Genomic DNA, 19,390 nt, shown 5'->3' with positions numbered 1-19,390 from the left:
CCTGTTAGTGGCATATGTGATTGAGTGCTACAGGAATGGCAGTGCCTGTCTTTGTACTAGGCCCCCTTCCCTGAGACATTCATTTCCTTTTGTCATCTGCAGCATCCCCAGAAGAGCACAGTTGTCATTCTTCATTCATAGAGCACCTTGGTGATTTGTACCAAGACAGTTGCTGAGGATCTGAGGAGAGAGGGGAAAAAATCTCCTCTCTGCTTCTGGGAAAGCATTTTTGTTAAATAAATCGTACTTGTTCTGGACAAAATGACTTTTCATGATACGCAAACAGGAAAGCCTTGCCCTGGGTTTCAAAACATAAGGAAGTCCCTGTCCCTTGGTTTCCTGCCATTACTTCTAGCACAGTTGTGGACCTTGGTATTGCATTCATGCTTTAGTAGATTTGGATCAGCAATGGCCTTATATCTTATTACAGCAAAGCAAGCGTTCAAAGTATAAAGAGTACAATGAAAGAAGCTCTTTCATAAGCTAAATAGAAGTCATTTAAAATGACTAGTTTTTTTAAAGTCATACAATGAAAGAATGTTTTTAGGAACATATTTGTTCACATTGTATTACATGTCTCACATGTGATACATTTATATATTAACGTGTTGAAAATCTCACATTTTTTGCCCTTCTCATTTGTGCCTGACACTGCGCTATGCACGTCGAATGCAACATCTCATTGTATTCTTGGGAAACCCTATGCAGAAAGATCATGGTGCCCCCACTTTACAGATAAGAAAACTAAAGCTTGAAAAGTTAAACAAGCAAACAAAAACCACAGCTAATAAATGGTAGAGCTTGGATTCCAATCAAAGTCAGGATGGACCCCCAAACTCATCTTGTAATCAGTATGCTATCCCACCCTGATACGTCTTAGGGATATCCAGTATGGGGCTATGTGAAAGAATAGTGCTTTTCTTACCTATTTTGAGTTCTTTTCAGAGTCATGAAGAAGCATTTAGAATATATACATTTCCATGGTTTTTCACTAGTCTCCTCATTTTGAATTTCATTCCTTTACCCTTTTTCATACCCCCTCAGACAATTGAACCTCTTGGAAAAAACTCAAGCTGAGTTGCTAGTTCCTATGGCAGCAGAGTTAGCACTGAGCTCCCAAGGTTATGGCTTTTGTATGATGTTCAAACCAGGGCTCTCTGATGTGCAAAGTGCCCTCTGTTAGAACACTCCTCTACCAAATATCACTTCATTTTTGTCTCCTCTCAAATTTCACCTCAAAGAGGATTTTCTTCATCGCCTTTTCTAAAATAGGGGCACACCCCTCCACCACTCTCTACTCTACCCGGTTCAATTTTTTTTTTTTTTCCTAGTGCACTTATAGGTACTTCACATGGTGGTACATATTTTCTTACTTACTGTCTGTTTTTCATGCTACAATGGAAACTACTTGAGGATGAAGACCGTGTTTTGTTCCTTTCCAGAGTCTGAGCTCAATAAATATTTGTGCATAAATGACTAGCAAACATTTGGAAGGATGGAGGCTTCACAAGTTGTTTATATAGCTGCAAGAAGACAGGGAGCTGCTCTGTTTCTTTCAGAGAAACTTCTTCTATTGGTAGGTTGGTGAAAGTTAAACGTTATTAGACAGGATATTTAGCATAGAAAATTGCCAGCAGGAACCCTGCTACATGATAAAGCTGTTCATGTAACCTGTTTTTAGTGTCAAAAAGCCTAAAAGATCCCATCTATAACCCCTCACCTCCTCCTGACGTTTCTGTCAAGTTCTGTTTTATGAATAAGGCTCCCCCTTCTCTCCAGTCCCTCCCATCGTTAAATTATCTCTTTCTTTTTGGACTTGTTCAGACTTTGACTTTTTTCCCCCCTAGTAATTTATCTTAGTGATTGGGACATAGGGTCTCTCAGATTCCTCCTGGGAGGGGTTCTCTGAGCCAGAGTTGGGAGAATATATGTTCTGCTTAGCCCTCTCCTGATGTCATTTTATTTATTTGTGTTCAAAACAAAGTTGCTGCCTGGGGTATCTCAGAGTTGGCCTGAAAACCAAATTCCATGTGGAGGAATTATCTTATTGCTTTTAATGCTTCTAAGCAACTCTCCATTTTCTTTTGCAGAAATATTCTGCTGTCTCCTCTCCTTCCTCTTCTACCACCCAATTCATTTTTCAAATACATTCACCCTTTGCACTGGGTTGTTCTCTGTCATCTCTCCATTTCTTCTTTTGACTTAAAAAATGCCATTATTTTTCATGAGTAAAAGTCTAGCGAATCCAGATGTGTTTAGTTTATTTGGAAGTTTGATACATATTCTCTTGAGAAAGTTAAAAAGCGAAAAGGAAACGTTGCTTCTGAAAAGGTCTCATTTTAATGGCCCAAAGGAACCTCCTTACGGACTTGCTGACTTGGGCTGGGCTACAAGGCCAGTTCTGCCATTGTTGTTGCCTTTGCTCTCATGAATGACTACACTTTGTAACTCAGCTTTTTTTTCTTTTGCTACTATTTAAGAATTTGATATCTTTACCACTTACGAGTCCTTTTGTAGCTGTTTGCCCTTGGGCAAGTTACTTAACCCCTCTGAGCTTCTGTTTCCTTTGGTAATAAAATATCTTCCTTGCAGTGTTTCTGTGGGTTTATATATCTTTTATACAGACACACTTAAGGACCTCTTGCACACTGTCTCACTCATTGCAGGCTGCTCATTGTGGTAGTTTTAGAGGAAGCAGTGGAGTTTTAGAGGTAGTTTTAGAGGTAGCTGGTGGTAGATAAAGCATCCCTAATACAAAATTTCAAAATCTGTAGTATTCCCATGAGCATTTCCTTTGAGTATCATTTTGACATCCCAAAACTTTGAGATTTTGGAGCATTTCAAGTTTTCAGATTAGAGATGTTGAACTGGTATAATGCAGATATTCCATAATCTGCAAAAATGTGAAATTGAAAACACCTCTGGTCCCAAGTATTTTGGGTAAGGGATACACAACCTGTAGTGCTTCTGAGAGTATTAGCTGTACTTCAAACCCTGGATTGTATATACATATATGCACACATAATTTTTGTAGGTTGACTACAAACTTCTGTGAGTTTTGTTTGGATGGTGGAAAAAGAATGACTTTGACTGTTTTCTAATGAACGGAAGAGTTGCAGTATAGAATGAAATGAATATAAAGGGGCTTGATTTTAGGGATTCAACTTAGCAAATAAATATTGTGCCTCTTGGTGCATGGAACTGAGCTGAACATTACGGAGGTACAAAAGCGATATAACATGGGCTTCTTCTTTAGTGATAGCAACCCTCCATTTGTGAGCAAAATCTATTTGTACTTCACATTTACAGATTCTTTTAGCAATATGAGAGTGGGATTTTGTATGGACTTGTCAGTCATGATTGAATTTTTCACCAGTCTTTGCGACTTCTGTGGACGCAAAAAGCTTTCTTTAGTCTTCAGTTCCTTTTTATTTTACTGTGCTTAATAAATCAGCTTCTTCTATTTTACTCATTGACACATTTAAGAGTTAATTTCTGCCCTTCTCCCCCATAGCTGTGTCTGAAACAGCTTTCTTGACACAATTCTAGTTCAAATCAAAATCAACACCAGAAACAAATTCAACCTAACAGACAGTAAAATCATTTCATGTTTCAAAAATATCTGTTCAGTTGCTCTTTTAACAGATATGAGACAATATGGCACCTTCAAAGTAAAATAGATCACTAGATATCAAGGAGAGAGAAACGCTTGACTATGGGGTTGCTGTAAAAGCTTGTCACTTATGGCCAAAGTCAGTCTGAACTGAGATTCCCTGGAGAATTACATCAATAGGCTAAAACCAAATGTCCAATCAGAACAAGTAATGAAATGTGAAATATTAGGAAATAATTGCTTAAGGTGAGAAAAAGTGATGGGTCATCTTAGTGGAGGCTGTCTAAACCTGAACAATATCCACCGCTTCTCACCAAAGGAAGATGACATCCCTAACATAGTGGAGTCCAAAAAACCATCTGCTACTGATCCTGAGAGATACTGAAAATCTAATTTGCTGATCAGGACAGCTTTGATCTGGCTCAGGGCCTGGTGTCCTTTCCAGTTTCCATCACTCTGATGGGCACAAATGATATTTTCTCGAGCAATCTGAGAAGTTCTTTGGAGAAAAAATTCTGTTTCTGATTTGTGTAGTGAATTTGGGGGAATCTGGAGCATGCAAGATGTGCCATCAGGATTGAGACCAAATTCTGAGACATTCTTTAAAATGGAATCTAAAGTGAAAGGGCTTGCATGTAGAATCTTTGCGCTCCCTGCCCCATGTCGTGGGCCAACTGTTGAATGCAACTTGCCTTTAAATTACACTGTCAGATCCTATATACATGTGTTGTGATTAATGGGGATATTCCATGTGGTTCCAGTTTTCATAATGTCATTTTTCTTCAAGATTGCCTGCTCTTTGGTGGTCTTTGCCTTTTATTTCTGAAGATAGACACAAAAACTCCAATACTGCGGCTTCTCTTAATGACGAAAACCCTGCCTTAGATCTTTCCAGCAATTTACACCTAAATATTGCTCCCTCTGATAGTAACGTCCTCATGAAATGACCCAGCTGGAACTTCCATTTCAAGCAGGATGAGAAGGGAGCGGGGGATGTTTTTGTTTCTTTTCTCCCCATTCCTTTTAACTACTCCTTTCCATCACCTTTCTCCTCCACCCCATCCAGCCCTAGCCACCAGTCTCAAGTTTCATTTCAAGTGGTTGAAAAAAATTATAACACAATGAGGATTTGGAATTACACAGACTTGCCTGCATTAACAGCATTTAACACTTCATTTGTGTTTATATATAAATGTACTAAGTGACTTTATATTAAAGTATATGTTGTATGCATAGATACCTGGTCACTGTACAGACGAAGCATATTCCTATTGCAAATGCAAGATCATAAAATTTTGATTGTTCACATTTGAGGTTGGCTGAAGGTGGTTATTTATTAGACTCAAATGCTGCACACACTTGGAGTGTTTATTCTGGATTTGTTTCTGTGCATTGAAAGTGTCTGGTGCAGCTGAAGAATAAGCAAGGAGAGCCAAGCGGGGAAATATCATGAAAAGTCTTGAATCCAGGCACAAATCATTGAAAAAAAAAATAAAACTTGAACAAAGGAATGTGACCATGGGGTGAGGTAAAATAGGAAGAATGCAAGCAAGGCCGTCTCAACAACAGCAGATCTGGACACCTGGAAACAGGCTACTTCTGGGGTGTTCATGCATTGACTTACGGACCAGGGCTTTGGAAAATCAGGCTGCACATTCACCCATAATTTCAAATGAGGCAGCAATTCCTTTTCACAATCCAGCAATTCCTCTTCTGGAATTAACGATTTGAAGGAACTCAAAACAGGGTCTCAGAGAGATTTCTGCTCCCCCATGTGCGTTTTCAGCCTTCTTCACAGTAGCTGAGAGGTAGACGCCACCCATGTGTCCATCAACAGATGAATGGATAAAGAAAACATGGCATCATGGAATATATTCAGCCTTATAAAGTAAGGAAATCCTGTCACATGGTACAATATTGATAAACCTTCAGGACATTATGCTACATGAGATAATCCTATTATGAAAAGACAAATACTGGATGATTCCACTTACATGAGGTATGTAGAGGAATCAAACACATAGCAGTAGAAACAAGAATGGTGGTTGCCAGGAGGTAAGGGGAGGGAGAATAGGGAATTGTTCAATGGGTACAGAGTTTGACTTCTACAAGATGAAAAAACCTAGTGATATTGTACAAGCTTGTACATATGGTTAACAACATTGTACTGTACACATAAAAATTGTTCAGAGGGTAGATTTATGTTATATGCTTTTTAACAGAGTAAAAGAATACCTTTTAAAGTCAACAATGAAAAACCCGATTTCTTAACATAGAAGTGGGTAGGGCCCTGTTTACCCAAACATCCTGCAAGCATCAGATGTCGAGGTTCAGTAGATGGCTTCAGGGTTTTACACACCATTCATTCATTCAGGAACGCACAGTGAAAGGTTTGACTCCTTCCCCACCACCATATCTATGGAGTTCTATAGATCTTTGTTCATTCTTTCACTCCTTTTATATCAGTACCCACATCCATCTAGTACAGGTAATCTGATAACATTAGCATTGTCAAAAGGAACGAAGAAAGGATAGTAAGAACTTACGGTCTCATGTGAAACTAAATCAGCCAGAATGCCTATCTAGATCCATGAGAGGTCATAAAAGAGTCTACTCAGACATCTTCGTGTGACCTAGAATAAACTTCTAAGTGAGACTCTGTCTCTAAGGAGCTATAAAGCACTTTGTTCTTGTGAAGATCAAATTTCTTTCCAAACCAAATTTAACTGATTTTCACACTCCTCTGGAAAGAAGCACTTTGAAGGAGAGGGCTTTGTTTTCAGCTGCCTGGATCCCCCTTCACCTTTCTGCTGACCTTTATCTGTAATATATGGTAATATACTTGCCTTGATGCCAAAGACAGATACTAATAGTCTTCCAGTAACTTCAATGAGACCACTAACTCCTCTCACAGCCCTCTATACTCCCCCAGAGGTGATAATGTCCCCAAGAGGTCAAAAAATGGATTCTTGTCCAAGAGAGAGGATTTTAAAAATCTTAGAGCTATTACAGTGGTTTCTAGAATCTTATTCCATAGTATTTAAGTAGAATTTAAATTTAATGTATTTTTTTCCATAGTGAGAAAATAATGAAACAAAGGTTGAGAAACATTGCCTTTGCTGGATGATAATATTATTCCATCACAGCTGAAGTGAACTGGATTTAAGCCAAGAGGATAAAAATGACTTAGTTCTCACATTTTGATTAAAAAATAAAATGGAGAAATAACTAATTTTCTCTAATATACAAGCTTACACTTAGTGCTGTAATTGCATATCAAGTACACTGGCTTCAGCCTTATTTTTAGTATCCATGTTATGTCTTTGAGGAACTCTTGCTTCATCCATGCAACATTTCTATTGATTCTAGAAACAGGTCCACAACCAAAGGTTCTTTCTATGGCAGAGCATACTTTTGGCTTGAACCCCCAAGGTAACAGTTCTGGGCTGCAGGGACTGTGTACTTTTATTCTGTATGTTGCCAATGCCTGCTCAGTGTCTGGATTTGATACAATGTGTTTGATTATTTTAAAATGTTGGGGCAAGGGAAGAACTTCAGTTTTAACCAGAACTGGCACTAGGGAGAAGCAAGCAAGATGCTTACAGAGCAGAATTTAAAGAGGTATTTGCACAGTCTTTGTGTTTTCATCCATAGGCTCATCCTGGTTTTCACCCTGGTTTTAACAGAAATGGAGTTCAGTTTCCAAACCCTTCCCTTTTCAGAGTTGATCTATGCAGGCAATTCTCTGGAAGTGATATGATTTACAGGCATGTAGAAACAAGGAATTTAAAACAAGTATTTAACATATACCCGCATTCTATTTTTGTGAGTATATTTCTTGCTACTTGCAGATAACTCACATTGGCCTCAGAGATCTAAACTTTTCACTTTGTTTTCCAGATCACTACAGATCTGAGGCAGCGTTGCACGGACAACCACACTGGGACGTCGGCCTCAGCCCCCATGGCTGCAGGCATCATTGCACTGGCCCTGGAAGCCAAGTAAGCCTTGATCTCTATATGTCTTCAATGGTGACAACCCCTGATCTCAGGGAAAACGTACCCCTTCCCTTGTATATGGCCCCTAGCATGACAACCTAGAATATAATCTTCCCAATCCCACCTTTAAAACTTCAAAGGTTTGGGCTTTTAAAAAAAAGATTCCCCTATATTAAGAAGATAAGGTTTTTGGTTTTACATGCTTAAAAAATCAAACTGTGTAATTACTTTATTATGGAGTCATAGCATATGCATGCCAGTTGGCTCCCTCTTTTGCCTTGTTGAGGTTTTTATTCTAGTCTGGGAATGTTCCTGAGCGTCCCAGAGAGGTTAGGGCTGCCCATTTCTGGTCCCTTGCTCTGAAGCATGACTAGGCAGCTCAGATTCCACGACAATAGCACAGTCACAGACTGGCTCTGCAGAATAGAATATGCCAGGGATTAGGACAACCCACTTATATCAAATCCTGTTCAATATAGTCAAATTCTATGTCAAAAAGATTACTGTGAAAGACCCCTTTAGGCTATTTGTAAATAGGTCCCCATCTCTTTTTTCTCTAAGAACAAATAGGTTAATTTGTCTTAACTTTTTGAAAACCTAATAATACAGATCTAAAATCTCTTGTCCTCAATTTTAAAATCCTAAATGCCAGGAAAACTGAACGTTCTTTTGCAAATTTAACACTAGAGTTCATTTTTTGGCAAAGTTTGCCATATACTTATTTGAGGCTATTTACAGTATTATTTATAACATTTATTGTGAAATATTCATGTATTTGATTGTGAGGTGCTGGCTCAGCCCCCCGCTGGAGGTTTTGTGTCATGTATGTTACAGGCACCATCTCTGAAAAGAATCTGAATTCCAAACCCGTCTTGGCCAATTTTAGAATAGGGATGGAAGGCCTGTTCTCTGAGGCTCTCCCTGTCGGAAGATCATAAGAAAAAGGAACTGAACTAATGATATAAGCGGTATTCTAAAAATAGCCTTGCACCACTGCCCTAGGGAGGAAGGGAAAGGCCCATTCATCTAGTTGTACCCTGAAGTAGCGCAATAGCCAGTGACAGGGAAGGAATATGAAGATAATGAAGAGGCTTAGCGATTACAATAAGAACTGTGTGGCTGGGCGCAGTGGCTCATGCCTGTAATCCCAGCACTTTGGGAGGCCGAGGCAGGTGGATCACAAGGTCAAGAGATCGAGACTATCCTGGGCAACGTGGTGAAACCCCATCTTTACTAAAAATACAAAAATTAGCTGGGTGTGATGGCGGGCACCTGTAGTCCCAGCTACTGGGGAAGCTGAGGCAGGGGAATCGCTTGAACCCGGGAGGCGGAGCTTGCAGTGAGCCGAGATCGTGCCACGGCACTCCAGCCTGGTGACAGAGCGAGACTCCATCTCAAAAAAGAAAAAGAAAAAAAGAATCATGCTAGTTCATTCTCAGGACACGGGTAATTTCCCAGCATTCGCAGCTGCCCCTCTGTAAGACGGAGAGCCTATGTTAAGGCAGCTGGACCTGAATATAATGTGGATACAGTAAATTGCTAAGTCATGTGTTGGACTGAAACTGGGGGAAGAACATGGGCTGTGGATATGGTGCCCTGTCTCTGGGTGGCCTCTTGCCCAAGCCTTGCCATTGAGAGATATCCAAGCCCACATGAACGTTTGGATTTCTTTCTTTTTGACGAGGTTAAATATGAAGTCATTTTCAACATATTACATCTTTTAAGGTGTTAAAAGTTTGGGTTTAGCAAGGAACTGGCACTTATCCTATTAAATTCTCACTTTACAACTTTTCACTAACGTGTTCTGGCAGCAGAAGTCTCAATTAAGTGTCTGTGTTTTTAATTTGGTGAACTCTACCCAGGAGTTTTGAAAAATACATAGTTTTTATTCTGAAATTCTAGATTGTTTCTCTGGAATATGTTTCCACAAAATATTAAAAGAAAAAACATTAGGAATTCCTCTGTCCTGCTCTCCCTCAAAGGCTATCTCAAAGTAAAACTTGGCAGCCTGATACTGTAACTATTGCTACATAGAATTAGGTGATACTCAGTTCTTTGAGATATTACTATAACACTGTTATTTTTTTAAAAAAAAAAAAACAGTTGTTTTAATCATGATTTAAGCTGAAATGTAAAAATCTTGCTTTGTGCCTCAAATAGCCTGAGATAAGGTCACTTCGGACTGCGTAACACATTGAAAGACTACAGCTGTTTTTTTTTTTTCTCTCTCTCTTTTGCATTTTGAGCATTTATAAAGATCTATTTTTGACAAAACTGTGGTGAGTAGAAGGAAGTTCCTAAGATAGAGGCTACCTGGAAAATCCACTGTGTTTTAAGATGTGAACAGTCCACTCCAATTGTGGGGCCAAAATGGATGGTAAACTATCTGATAAACTGAGAAAGAACAAACCTTTTTTTGTGACTCCATTGGTTTGTTGTACAGACCAATCTTTGCCTGTAAAATGAAGCTCAAAATTACGGGAAAGAGGTCTGAGTTACTAAAAGGGTGGGTCAGATACTGATGTTAAATTAGCATCAATAAGCACTGGGCCTCCAGCTTAAGGTGAAACATACCTAAAACTAAGAAATTAAAGAGAGGAGCTCCAACTGCATTAAGGCTGCAGTTGCTCTAAATCTAAACCTATTCCTTGTATATGTGCCTCACTCATTTACCCAGCCCCACCCCTTGCAATCTCCTCTTACACTATTACTTCTCAACAGCACTTGAACTTTGGTATTTTGAGATTCAGCCTTTACTATCACAAGTTGAGGAGCAAGATCTACAAGATACTCTCTTTTAAGAAGAGAGGAGAGAAAGCCACAGTGCTAGGCAGAGTTATGACTCAGGATACTGCCCTACTCGCTGGGAATGCATGGCCTGTCAGGGTTCATTTAGTAACTGGATATGCTGAGCCTTTGAATGAAAAGCTGCGGGTGTCTGCCAGTCCCTATTTAACTGCATGTCCTAGCTATCTCCGTACTATCAGGAGAAATGTATTGTTTCTCTGAACATCACTAGATTACTGTATTTACTCAGTCCTAGGAACATTAGAGAAAACTAGATCCTGAGCTTTTCCCTAGCCTCCTTTCCTTACATTCCAGATGTCTGCCTGCATGGGTAGGACTGTGGTGCTTTCTGTGATGCTGCTTCTACCATTGGCCTCTCTGCCATTCGAAAGCCTTCCCAGGAAACTTAAGGGAAAAGAAAATAAATACATCCATCCTGTAGTCCTAGCTACTCAGGAGGCTGAGGCAGGAGGATCCCTTGAGCCCAGGAGTTCAAGGCTGCAGTGAGCTATGATCACACCAGATTCTATTGCACTCCAGCCTGGGCAATAGAATGAGACCTTATCTCAAAAACAATGTCGTGGGGGAGAAAGAAAAAGAAGTGGAATGAAATACAAAACATAGAAACAGATAAAGTATCCAGATCTCTTATTCAAACATAACAAGTTTGATCATGAAATAACTTTGCTAAGGCTGGGCGCAGTGGCTCATGCCTGTAATCCCAGCACTTTGGGAGACTGAGGCGGGCAGATCAGCCACCTTTGACAATCTCATCATGAGTCTTGCTTTTCTGCTAAAATGGGAGATTTCCTCCTTGCTCTCAAAGATGCTTCCAAAAATTATGGACAATTTCAGAATAAGAGAAAATACTTTAATCTTAAAAGAGAGGGGAGAAAAAACTTTTTGTGTTGTGGTACCCTCAGAACATTTTTATTGGTTCAGAGGGTTTAACAGTACGAATTTTTTGTGTGTGTGTGGATTTTTTTTTTTGGTAACTTTCTGGTGTTTCAGCTAAGTGAATAGGGAACATGTAATCAGTGATTATAGGATATCATTTGGGCTATTGCTGCTTAAATGGTGTCTTTTTACGTAACCTAACTCAAAAAGTTCAAATAAAACGAGTATGCAAGGAAACAGGTTTATTAAATGAAAAACCAAAATGAAAGATGGCTGTACTAATTTTAGCTTAGCAACCTGGCCAGGACACCTTCTGTCTGTAAGTGTTTTGCATCTAGATCCTAGTATATGCTCCTAGTGCTATGGACCTATGGGGAAAAAAAATAAAAGAGCTTGCTGTTAAATGATGGTTTGTATTAAATGGTTTATAAAATAAAGTCTAACTAACATTCATGAAAGTACAGAGTGCTCAGAATAATAAGTTGTACTGAAAGTTTTCCTCACCCATCTGCAATTATTAGCAAAGAAAAGCTTATTTTAGTGGAATATTTCATATGTAAAAATATCAGCATCAACTCAGGAAATACAAAAATTAAGTTCGTCAAAGGAACCTTTCTTCTTCTAATTGCAAAGGGTCTTTCATTGGAAAATGGAAGAATATATGTTCAGTGATCAAGAAACGTTACACTATACTGTGAATGGTAAATAAAAGGGACTGAGTCAGGTTGAAACGTCTGAAATTATCTAAAACTTCCTAAAAGGGTATTGGTATAAAGAATCTCCTACGAATTCTTGCTGTAAGTGACCCCAAAGCCTTTTTCTTACATTTCATATCTCAGAGGCCACAAGAATACCTTACTGTGCGAAAACCCAATATATCTAGATCTAAATTTAGAAAATAAATTAAAATAACAGCTGCTCTTATACAGTAGAAATATACCTGATGCATATTGAACATTAGCTCCCTCTGGTATCTTATATATGCACATACATATACACATTCACATGTTTCTAGGTAGGCTCATCTACTTTCTCCTTATTACTTATCTTTTCCCTCCTATTGCAAATTAAATTTAAATTCCTTGAGAATAAGGATTATATCTTATCTTTATTTATGTGTATATAACAAATATATTGAACGCTGCAAAAAATTAAAGCATCATACTAGGCACTAAGTTAGGGCATAATTCAAATATGTATAAAACATTATATATCACTTGCTTTCAGGGGATTATATATTCTCATTAGGGAAGCAAATGTACACTAACAGATATATGCAAATTATTTAAGGAAGTCAATGAAATCATTCTGGGGGAAAGCTTGTAGAGGGTGCAGGACTTTAATGAAAATAGAAATGCCCAGCTTTGATGATTCAAACTGGAACACTGGTTCCATAGAAATTTGTATCCTCCATGACACCTAAGTATAGTGTTTTGAACAAGGTCCATTCTCAACAAATATTAAATTAATTCATCTAGTCCAGCGTTATTTTTTGTACAATGGAACTGACTCCTAGAGAAGTTAAAGAATTGCTCATTAATTACTTTTACCTTCCAAATACTTTAGCTGATACTCATTAGTGACTTCTTTCTCCCATACTGCCTCAACTCGTCTCTCATCCTGTTGATTTATCATTCATTAGAAGTGGACTTCACCTGGCTAAAATAAAGACATGATGCTATTCCCCCTCTCACCTTCCAAGAGAAGCCCCTCTACCTTTTATCTTTGGAGGAAGGGATCATTCGAGACATGGAAAGGTCAAAGTGTGAAAAGTTAAAGAAGTGTTGAGCCGAAGGATGAGTCACACCATATGCTGTTGATTTCACAAATCCATCCTGAAAATTTTCTCAGGCAATTAAACTGACCATCCGCATTTCTTGTAAACCTAAAAAGTCCGTCTATATAAATCTTACGTAATTCAGATGAATCAACTGCTCTGTTTCTGTTTCACCTTTCATCATGATCTGTCTTACCTATGTGTTTCCAGTGTTGGAAAATTGTTGGAAAATGACCAGAATATTTGGGATACAGTGATTGTGAGAAGTTAATATGTGGGACAGTCGAGAAGGGGTTCTGGAGTTTTGAACCAGCCAGCTCTGAGTTAAAGTGCTCACTGGGGTGAGGGGTGCGTCAGATTTCTAGAACTGAGCACTGTTAACAGAGGCTACAGAAGAAGGATAGACATAAACATTTCTTAATATTGAGGTTAGCATCTTAGTACTGATATCCTGTAAAGTAGTCTTATCATCTTTGTATTTTTTAAATTAAAAACACATTTTAGTATAAAATGTCTCATTAAAACTTTTCCCGAGGGCCACATGCAGCTCTGTGAGATGCTGCAGTGGGCGGGGAGCACAAGTGTATTTGCTTATTGAGGTAAAATTGCAGAGGGCATACCAAGCTTTTCCTTTTACGACAGTTTTATTTATTTTAATTAGAACTTAGGAAGTGCTTGCACAGAGAGAACTACAAGCATATGTGCCCTGATTCCACACAAATACAAGGGTAAAGAAGCAGGTATTCCACACGCCCTTCCTTTCACACACACTTAGGAGTTTTTGTGTATTGGAGCGTTGGATGTTGGGCTTAAAATTTTGCTGAGATTTCTGGTATGAATGCTTGGGGTATACAGTGTGAAGGGGTGAAGAGAACTAGAAAACCAGGGAGGAGGGCTGAAAAAGGTTTATAAGGTAAAAACAGTGCACATTTCGACTTGAGGCCTAGCGGACAGAGAAGGGATGTACTGTCCTGAACTCTTCCCTATAGTGAAATAATTGTAACCAGACCCACAGAGCAGTTACCACGGGCCTTCTGCCAGGACTGTGCATGAAAATAGCTTTGTTATGTCTACATACACACAGACAATACACTCTGTCCTCTAGTCCTTCTCAAGTTCAAATTATGTAGAAGCCAATTTTTCCTGGACTCAACTTTGTACCTTAACTAATGGTTTCAAAAACTACAGCTTCCAGAGGTGTCTATTATGACTGGAAAAGCCCTGGTCAACGGCTCATTCACCTTGGATTATCTTGAAATGTAGCCAGTGTGTTCCAACTCCTTCCCTAGATGAGAAAACTAAGAAACATGTTGGATAGTTGAATTGCTCAGAGACTGAACTGAAGACAGAAAAGTTCTTAGGAGACTGTTACCTGCCTCTTTTTCCTTAGCTATATTTTGAAAAATGTATTAGTTACTAAAAACATTTTATTCTTATTACTGTAATAATAAAGATTGCTTTTCCCAAAGAATAGTTGTCAGTCCTGTTGCAATTGCCAGACCTTTTCCTTGTATAGCTGATGAAGTATCATTTTCAAGTGTCAAATGTTGGAAGTGTCTCATGTTATAAATATCCAGTTTGTGCTGGAGCAAGGCAAGTAAACCATTTGGGAAACCAGTGTAGTAGTGCAGGAGAGATTAGGCTAATCTGGTCAAGGTGATGGGAATGGGGACAGAGAGAAGTGAGTAGATTTGATGTATATTTTGTAGGTATAACCAACAGGTAATGAATTACATATGTGCCTTTGGGAAAAGGAAAAAAAAAAAATCAAGATCTAGTTTCTTTGCTAAACTCAGGTAAATTGTGGTACCATCTATGGAAATAGATATCCTTTATTCTTCCCATGGGATTCTGGGGATTAGAAGCTGCATAAAAATCCAGTAGTACAAGAAAGTCTCTGGGCCTACAGATTTTGCAACAAGACCCGTAGCAAATTTCTCTGGCAATTATTGACTGTGCTCTGGTACACCAGCCTCCCCATCAGTGAATTAATCCGCGAAAGGTGCCTACCCAGAGATCATGATTGCTGTCAATGACTGAGACGGTTCCCATTTTTAAAAAGTAAAAGAAAACAGAGAATATTATTTACATTATGAATTGCTCATCTGCTTCTGTGTCTTTTAATTTAAACAGAGTGTTAGCAAATTAACCTTTACGCAGTTACCCGATAAGATTGCTTAGAAACTCCACTGATGTATTAGTGAGTTTACAAGAAATATGTGAAATTTAGTATTAAATTTAGTCTCTTGAGGGTTTGTGGATTTTACTCACTGCCAGGACATTTTTGTTCTTGATAGTGCCTATGGTAACACCCCAAATACCATCAAATATAATTTTTCTTGCTAAGAAAAAGAGAAGATGACTTTTTTTTTAGGGTCCATTAGTTTCACATCATAGCCTGCTACTTATCACTTTAGTCAAAGCATATTAAAAGATTCATTGCATAATAACTCATTGGATGGCTTCATCAAATATTGCTGTTTTTGTATTTAAAAATTCTCAGATTATATTCCTGTACTCTATATTGAAACACAATTCAAACTTAATCTGTTTATATGCTAAGTTTTCTTCGATTGAGTTTTGAATTGATCTAGCCTATGGCTACATTGTCTTGCCCTGTAATTTTTTACTTCCAGGACAGTTTTGTCATATAAAAGTTAAAATTGTTTGGTGTCATTTGCTCAGAAGAGCCTAATTGTTCCTAGTGGCATTGGAATCTAGTTTTTGTATTAACTGATTCCAGCATTCTTTTTTTTCCTCTGTTTAAAAATTTATAATCATAATGCATTTTGCCATCACTAGGAGAGAAAAGTAAATAAGGAAAATAAAAAGGACAGATTGAAAGCATGTCAGTTTACTAACATGTAAGATTTTATTCATCCTGACATCAACAAATTGATTATGGCATCTGATGTGTTGAAAGCTCCAACCGACACATTCATAGTGAAATGAACTGTAATACCTGCAATAGAACATGCAACACAAAAAGAAAGACATTGTGTGTTTATAAGATTGCATTATTTCTTACCATCTTAGATTAAGTTTTCATTTCTCTATTCATAATTCTGAACTTTATTGAGTAACCACCTCATGTGTGAGTAAGATGAAGTAAAAGTTTATGTTGTTTGCATATCACAGAAAAAGCAGTAAGTCTGTGATGCCTGGTAGTATCATCCCTACCAGTAAAGATTATAGTACATCAGACAGTGATACCCTGTTTGTGACCCAAAAGATTCTTCTTGCCATTGGCCCCCCTTGAGTGTGGAGATGTTGCATAGTGCAAAAAGATAAAAGATAAAATGAAGAGAGAAAACGGTGGAAAAAACAGCAGTCAACCTTCATTGAATGCTTGCTTTATGCCAAATACTGAGCTGAGTGTTACACTGGTAATCTCATTTTATCCTCAAAGCAGTGCTCTAAGGTAGGCATTATCACCACATTTCCTATGTGGAAAATGAGGAGTAAGAATTCACACAGGTGATAGGTGTGGTAGGTGGATTCAAGGTAATGTGACACCAGAACCCACCATTCTACCACATCACCTTTCTGTGTTAAGTACTGTAACGGGACGGTTAATTACAAATGGACACTATAAACTGCAAAGTGAATGAATGAGTAAATGGAGAGAAGGAACTTTCCCTACAGCTATTCAAAAGTAGGGATAGGTATCTATTCCAGTATCTGTAGTTAGTGAGATATTGTTTAAACTCTAAATCTTGATTGATTCATTCAGGAAATATTTATTGAGTCATGCTTGTTATCATAATTTCTTTATTTTGAAACAAACTTTTTCTTCATATTTCTAAACCTGTAATACATCTTACAAGTCATTGTTGCAATGTTTAGCTAGTTCGGTATGTGCCTGGCACTGTGCTAAGAACTAGAATACATCTATGAACAAAACATGCATGGTCCTTGCCAGAGCTGCCAGGAACAGTCAAGTAAGTTGAGCACAAATGTGTGTGAGGCCTTGAACTTGGCTCCAACAGAGCCTACATTTCAGTCTAGGGAGGTAGAGATTAAAGATAATTATATCTGGCGTGAAGGAAAAAATAGAACAAAACATTATATTGTGCTAGCAGGATTGATGGTAGGGTGAAGAGTAGGAAAGGATGAATAACAGCAAATAAGGAAAAGAAGTGGCAAGGTCATCAAGGAGATGACAGCATTTTTGCTGCAACTGGAGTCATAAAAGTGATTCAACTTACAGTTGGTTTTTGTGAGTTTTTAACTGAGTTATTGCTTTCTGGCAACGTTAAGCACATCTTACCTTTTTCATCTAATAGAGCTTGCAGTCACAACCAAGCCTTAATAGAAGGCCAAATGATAAAGAGGAATACCTGAATGATCCATAATTTTTATATTCCTATAACAAATTTAGAAACCTGCCTGTATATGATTGAAAACAGGTTGAAAACTGGCATGACTTCACAGATGAAAATTGTTCATCTAGTCAGCAAGAATGCAGTTATGTAGTCTTCAGTGAGCACTCGAATTTATTTGAAAATCTTGATACACAACCAGGGAATGTTGGTGCGAAGGAAGAGAATTCTAGTGAGATTTAAAATAGGGAGGTGAGGGTCTCTCAAGGGCTCTCAGCAGAGTCTGCTTGTTATTTAGCTATTGGAAACCTTTACAAACAACTTGAAAGAATGTTGTAGCGAGCTTCCTGGAGAGAGTGTGATACAGGAGTGATCGTATTAGTCATGCTGAATTTTTGTTCATTGCTCTGAATTTAGGTGCCATTGGAATTGACATTTGATAGCCTCATTTTCCATAGCAGATGTATTCAATTTTATAATTTTCAGTGTGCTAAAACTCTCAAGCATTTGGGATCCCATACCTGGAATATAAAGCAATTGTTGTCAGTTTGTCTGAAGAATCATAACATTGGAAGATTGCCCAGAAACCATCTGGTCTGTAGAGATGCTATTCAGTGAGAGTGTTCAGGGGTCACCAGGCAAAGGTGAATAACAATGGCAATGTAGGTTATTTTTAAAACAAAGGTATATTTTTTAATTTAAAAAAAGGAATTTTTAAAGTGACTCATTCTGATTATATATACTGTTTTCGCATAACATTTTCCTACTTGTAGGAAATGATGCTATCCTTACTTAACAATGAAAGTGATGAATCTCACGTTGATTCCCAAGTTGAAAAACAATGTTCCAGTCTTTGAAATACAAAAGATTGAGAGCCTTTTTCATCAAAGTGGTGCTTGCAAGCATTCTACTAATTTCATTTGCCACTAATACCTTAGAAGCAAATAAATATTTATTTAATACTGACAGATTCCAGGAAGAGCAATCCCATGATGATTATAATATATTATTAGCAATAGAACCATTTTTAAAATTTAGGTATTTATTTATATAATGTATTATTTATAATATAGTCTTCAAATTAATATAAGTATTATCAAAATACATTTTATATAATATATATATAAATCATGTAGAATGTAAATCAAATATCTCCCTACACAGCCAACTTTAAGCATGTTTTAAGCTTTTAGTGTAACTCCTAATGCTATGATGCTAGTTCCAAATATTCTTAATATATGCATCATGTTTACTATAAAAATACTGCATACTTTGTCTTCAGTCTGCATTTTGCCTTCCTTTCAGATTGTGTTGTTCATTTTGTTGTTCCCCTCCCATTTGTTTTTTTAAACCAACCTTTTTTTAACCAAATAATGTTCTTCTAACCTGCAGTCAAGCAAGATTAGATTAAAGAAGGTTTCAGGTTTTTGTAGGTGCTGTCTCCATTCAGTTCTTGGAAATTAGATGCTGAGACATTTTTGAATTGTAAGGACTGGTATTCAAATTGAATTTGAAAAGTGTATTTCAAAGTCACTCGAAAAGATAATAATGCTTTGAATCTTCTACTAATCGCCTAATACTCTTTCATGTTCATATTTGTCTTACCTGCATATACCCAACATATTACCTTTTGGCCATAGTTATAGCAAGTAATTTTTTAATTTTTCATTTGCTTTTAGGTATTGTTTATATTGTTTTGAAATAGGGAATTTTTAAATTTATTTTAAAAGTATTATTTAGTCAAATACATGTGTTCTTTATGAAATCTTCAATTAGATAGGCATACCTGATCTTTTTGTACCTCCTAGAGAATTTTACATATGCTGATGAAGCTATGTATGTTTCACCCTAAATGAGTCCAGATTTACATGTGGCAAGGAATTTCCTGTACCTTCGGGGAATTCATGGACCCCAGGTTAAAAAGCCTCAGGCTAGGAAGTTCTTTCCTATTTCAAAATTTATTAATGAGTGACATTTTCATGTAATGTTTTCTTTA

At 37.6% G+C, this 19,390-nt stretch overlaps 1 protein-coding gene across 3 annotated transcripts in view; it reads left to right on the top strand.

Moving 5' to 3' along the window:
- Positions 1-19,390, top strand: part of PCSK5 (proprotein convertase subtilisin/kexin type 5) — a 464,397-nt gene that overhangs the window by 209,166 nt on the left and 235,841 nt on the right. For all 3 annotated transcript variants that reach the window (XM_031654136.1, XM_021927555.2, XM_031654135.1), the window contains exon 9: positions 7,514-7,614. In XM_031654136.1, coding sequence (XP_031509996.1) covers positions 7,514-7,614 — 101 coding nt within the window. The remainder of the gene's footprint in view (positions 1-7,513; positions 7,615-19,390) is intronic.

This window comes from Papio anubis, chromosome 13, assembly GCF_008728515.1.
Source record: "Papio anubis isolate 15944 chromosome 13, Panubis1.0, whole genome shotgun sequence".
In the NCBI taxonomy this organism is placed as follows: domain Eukaryota; kingdom Metazoa; phylum Chordata; class Mammalia; order Primates; family Cercopithecidae; genus Papio; species Papio anubis.
The sequence above is the reverse complement of the archived record's forward strand: the minus strand, read 5'-3'. Positions and strand labels throughout refer to the sequence as shown.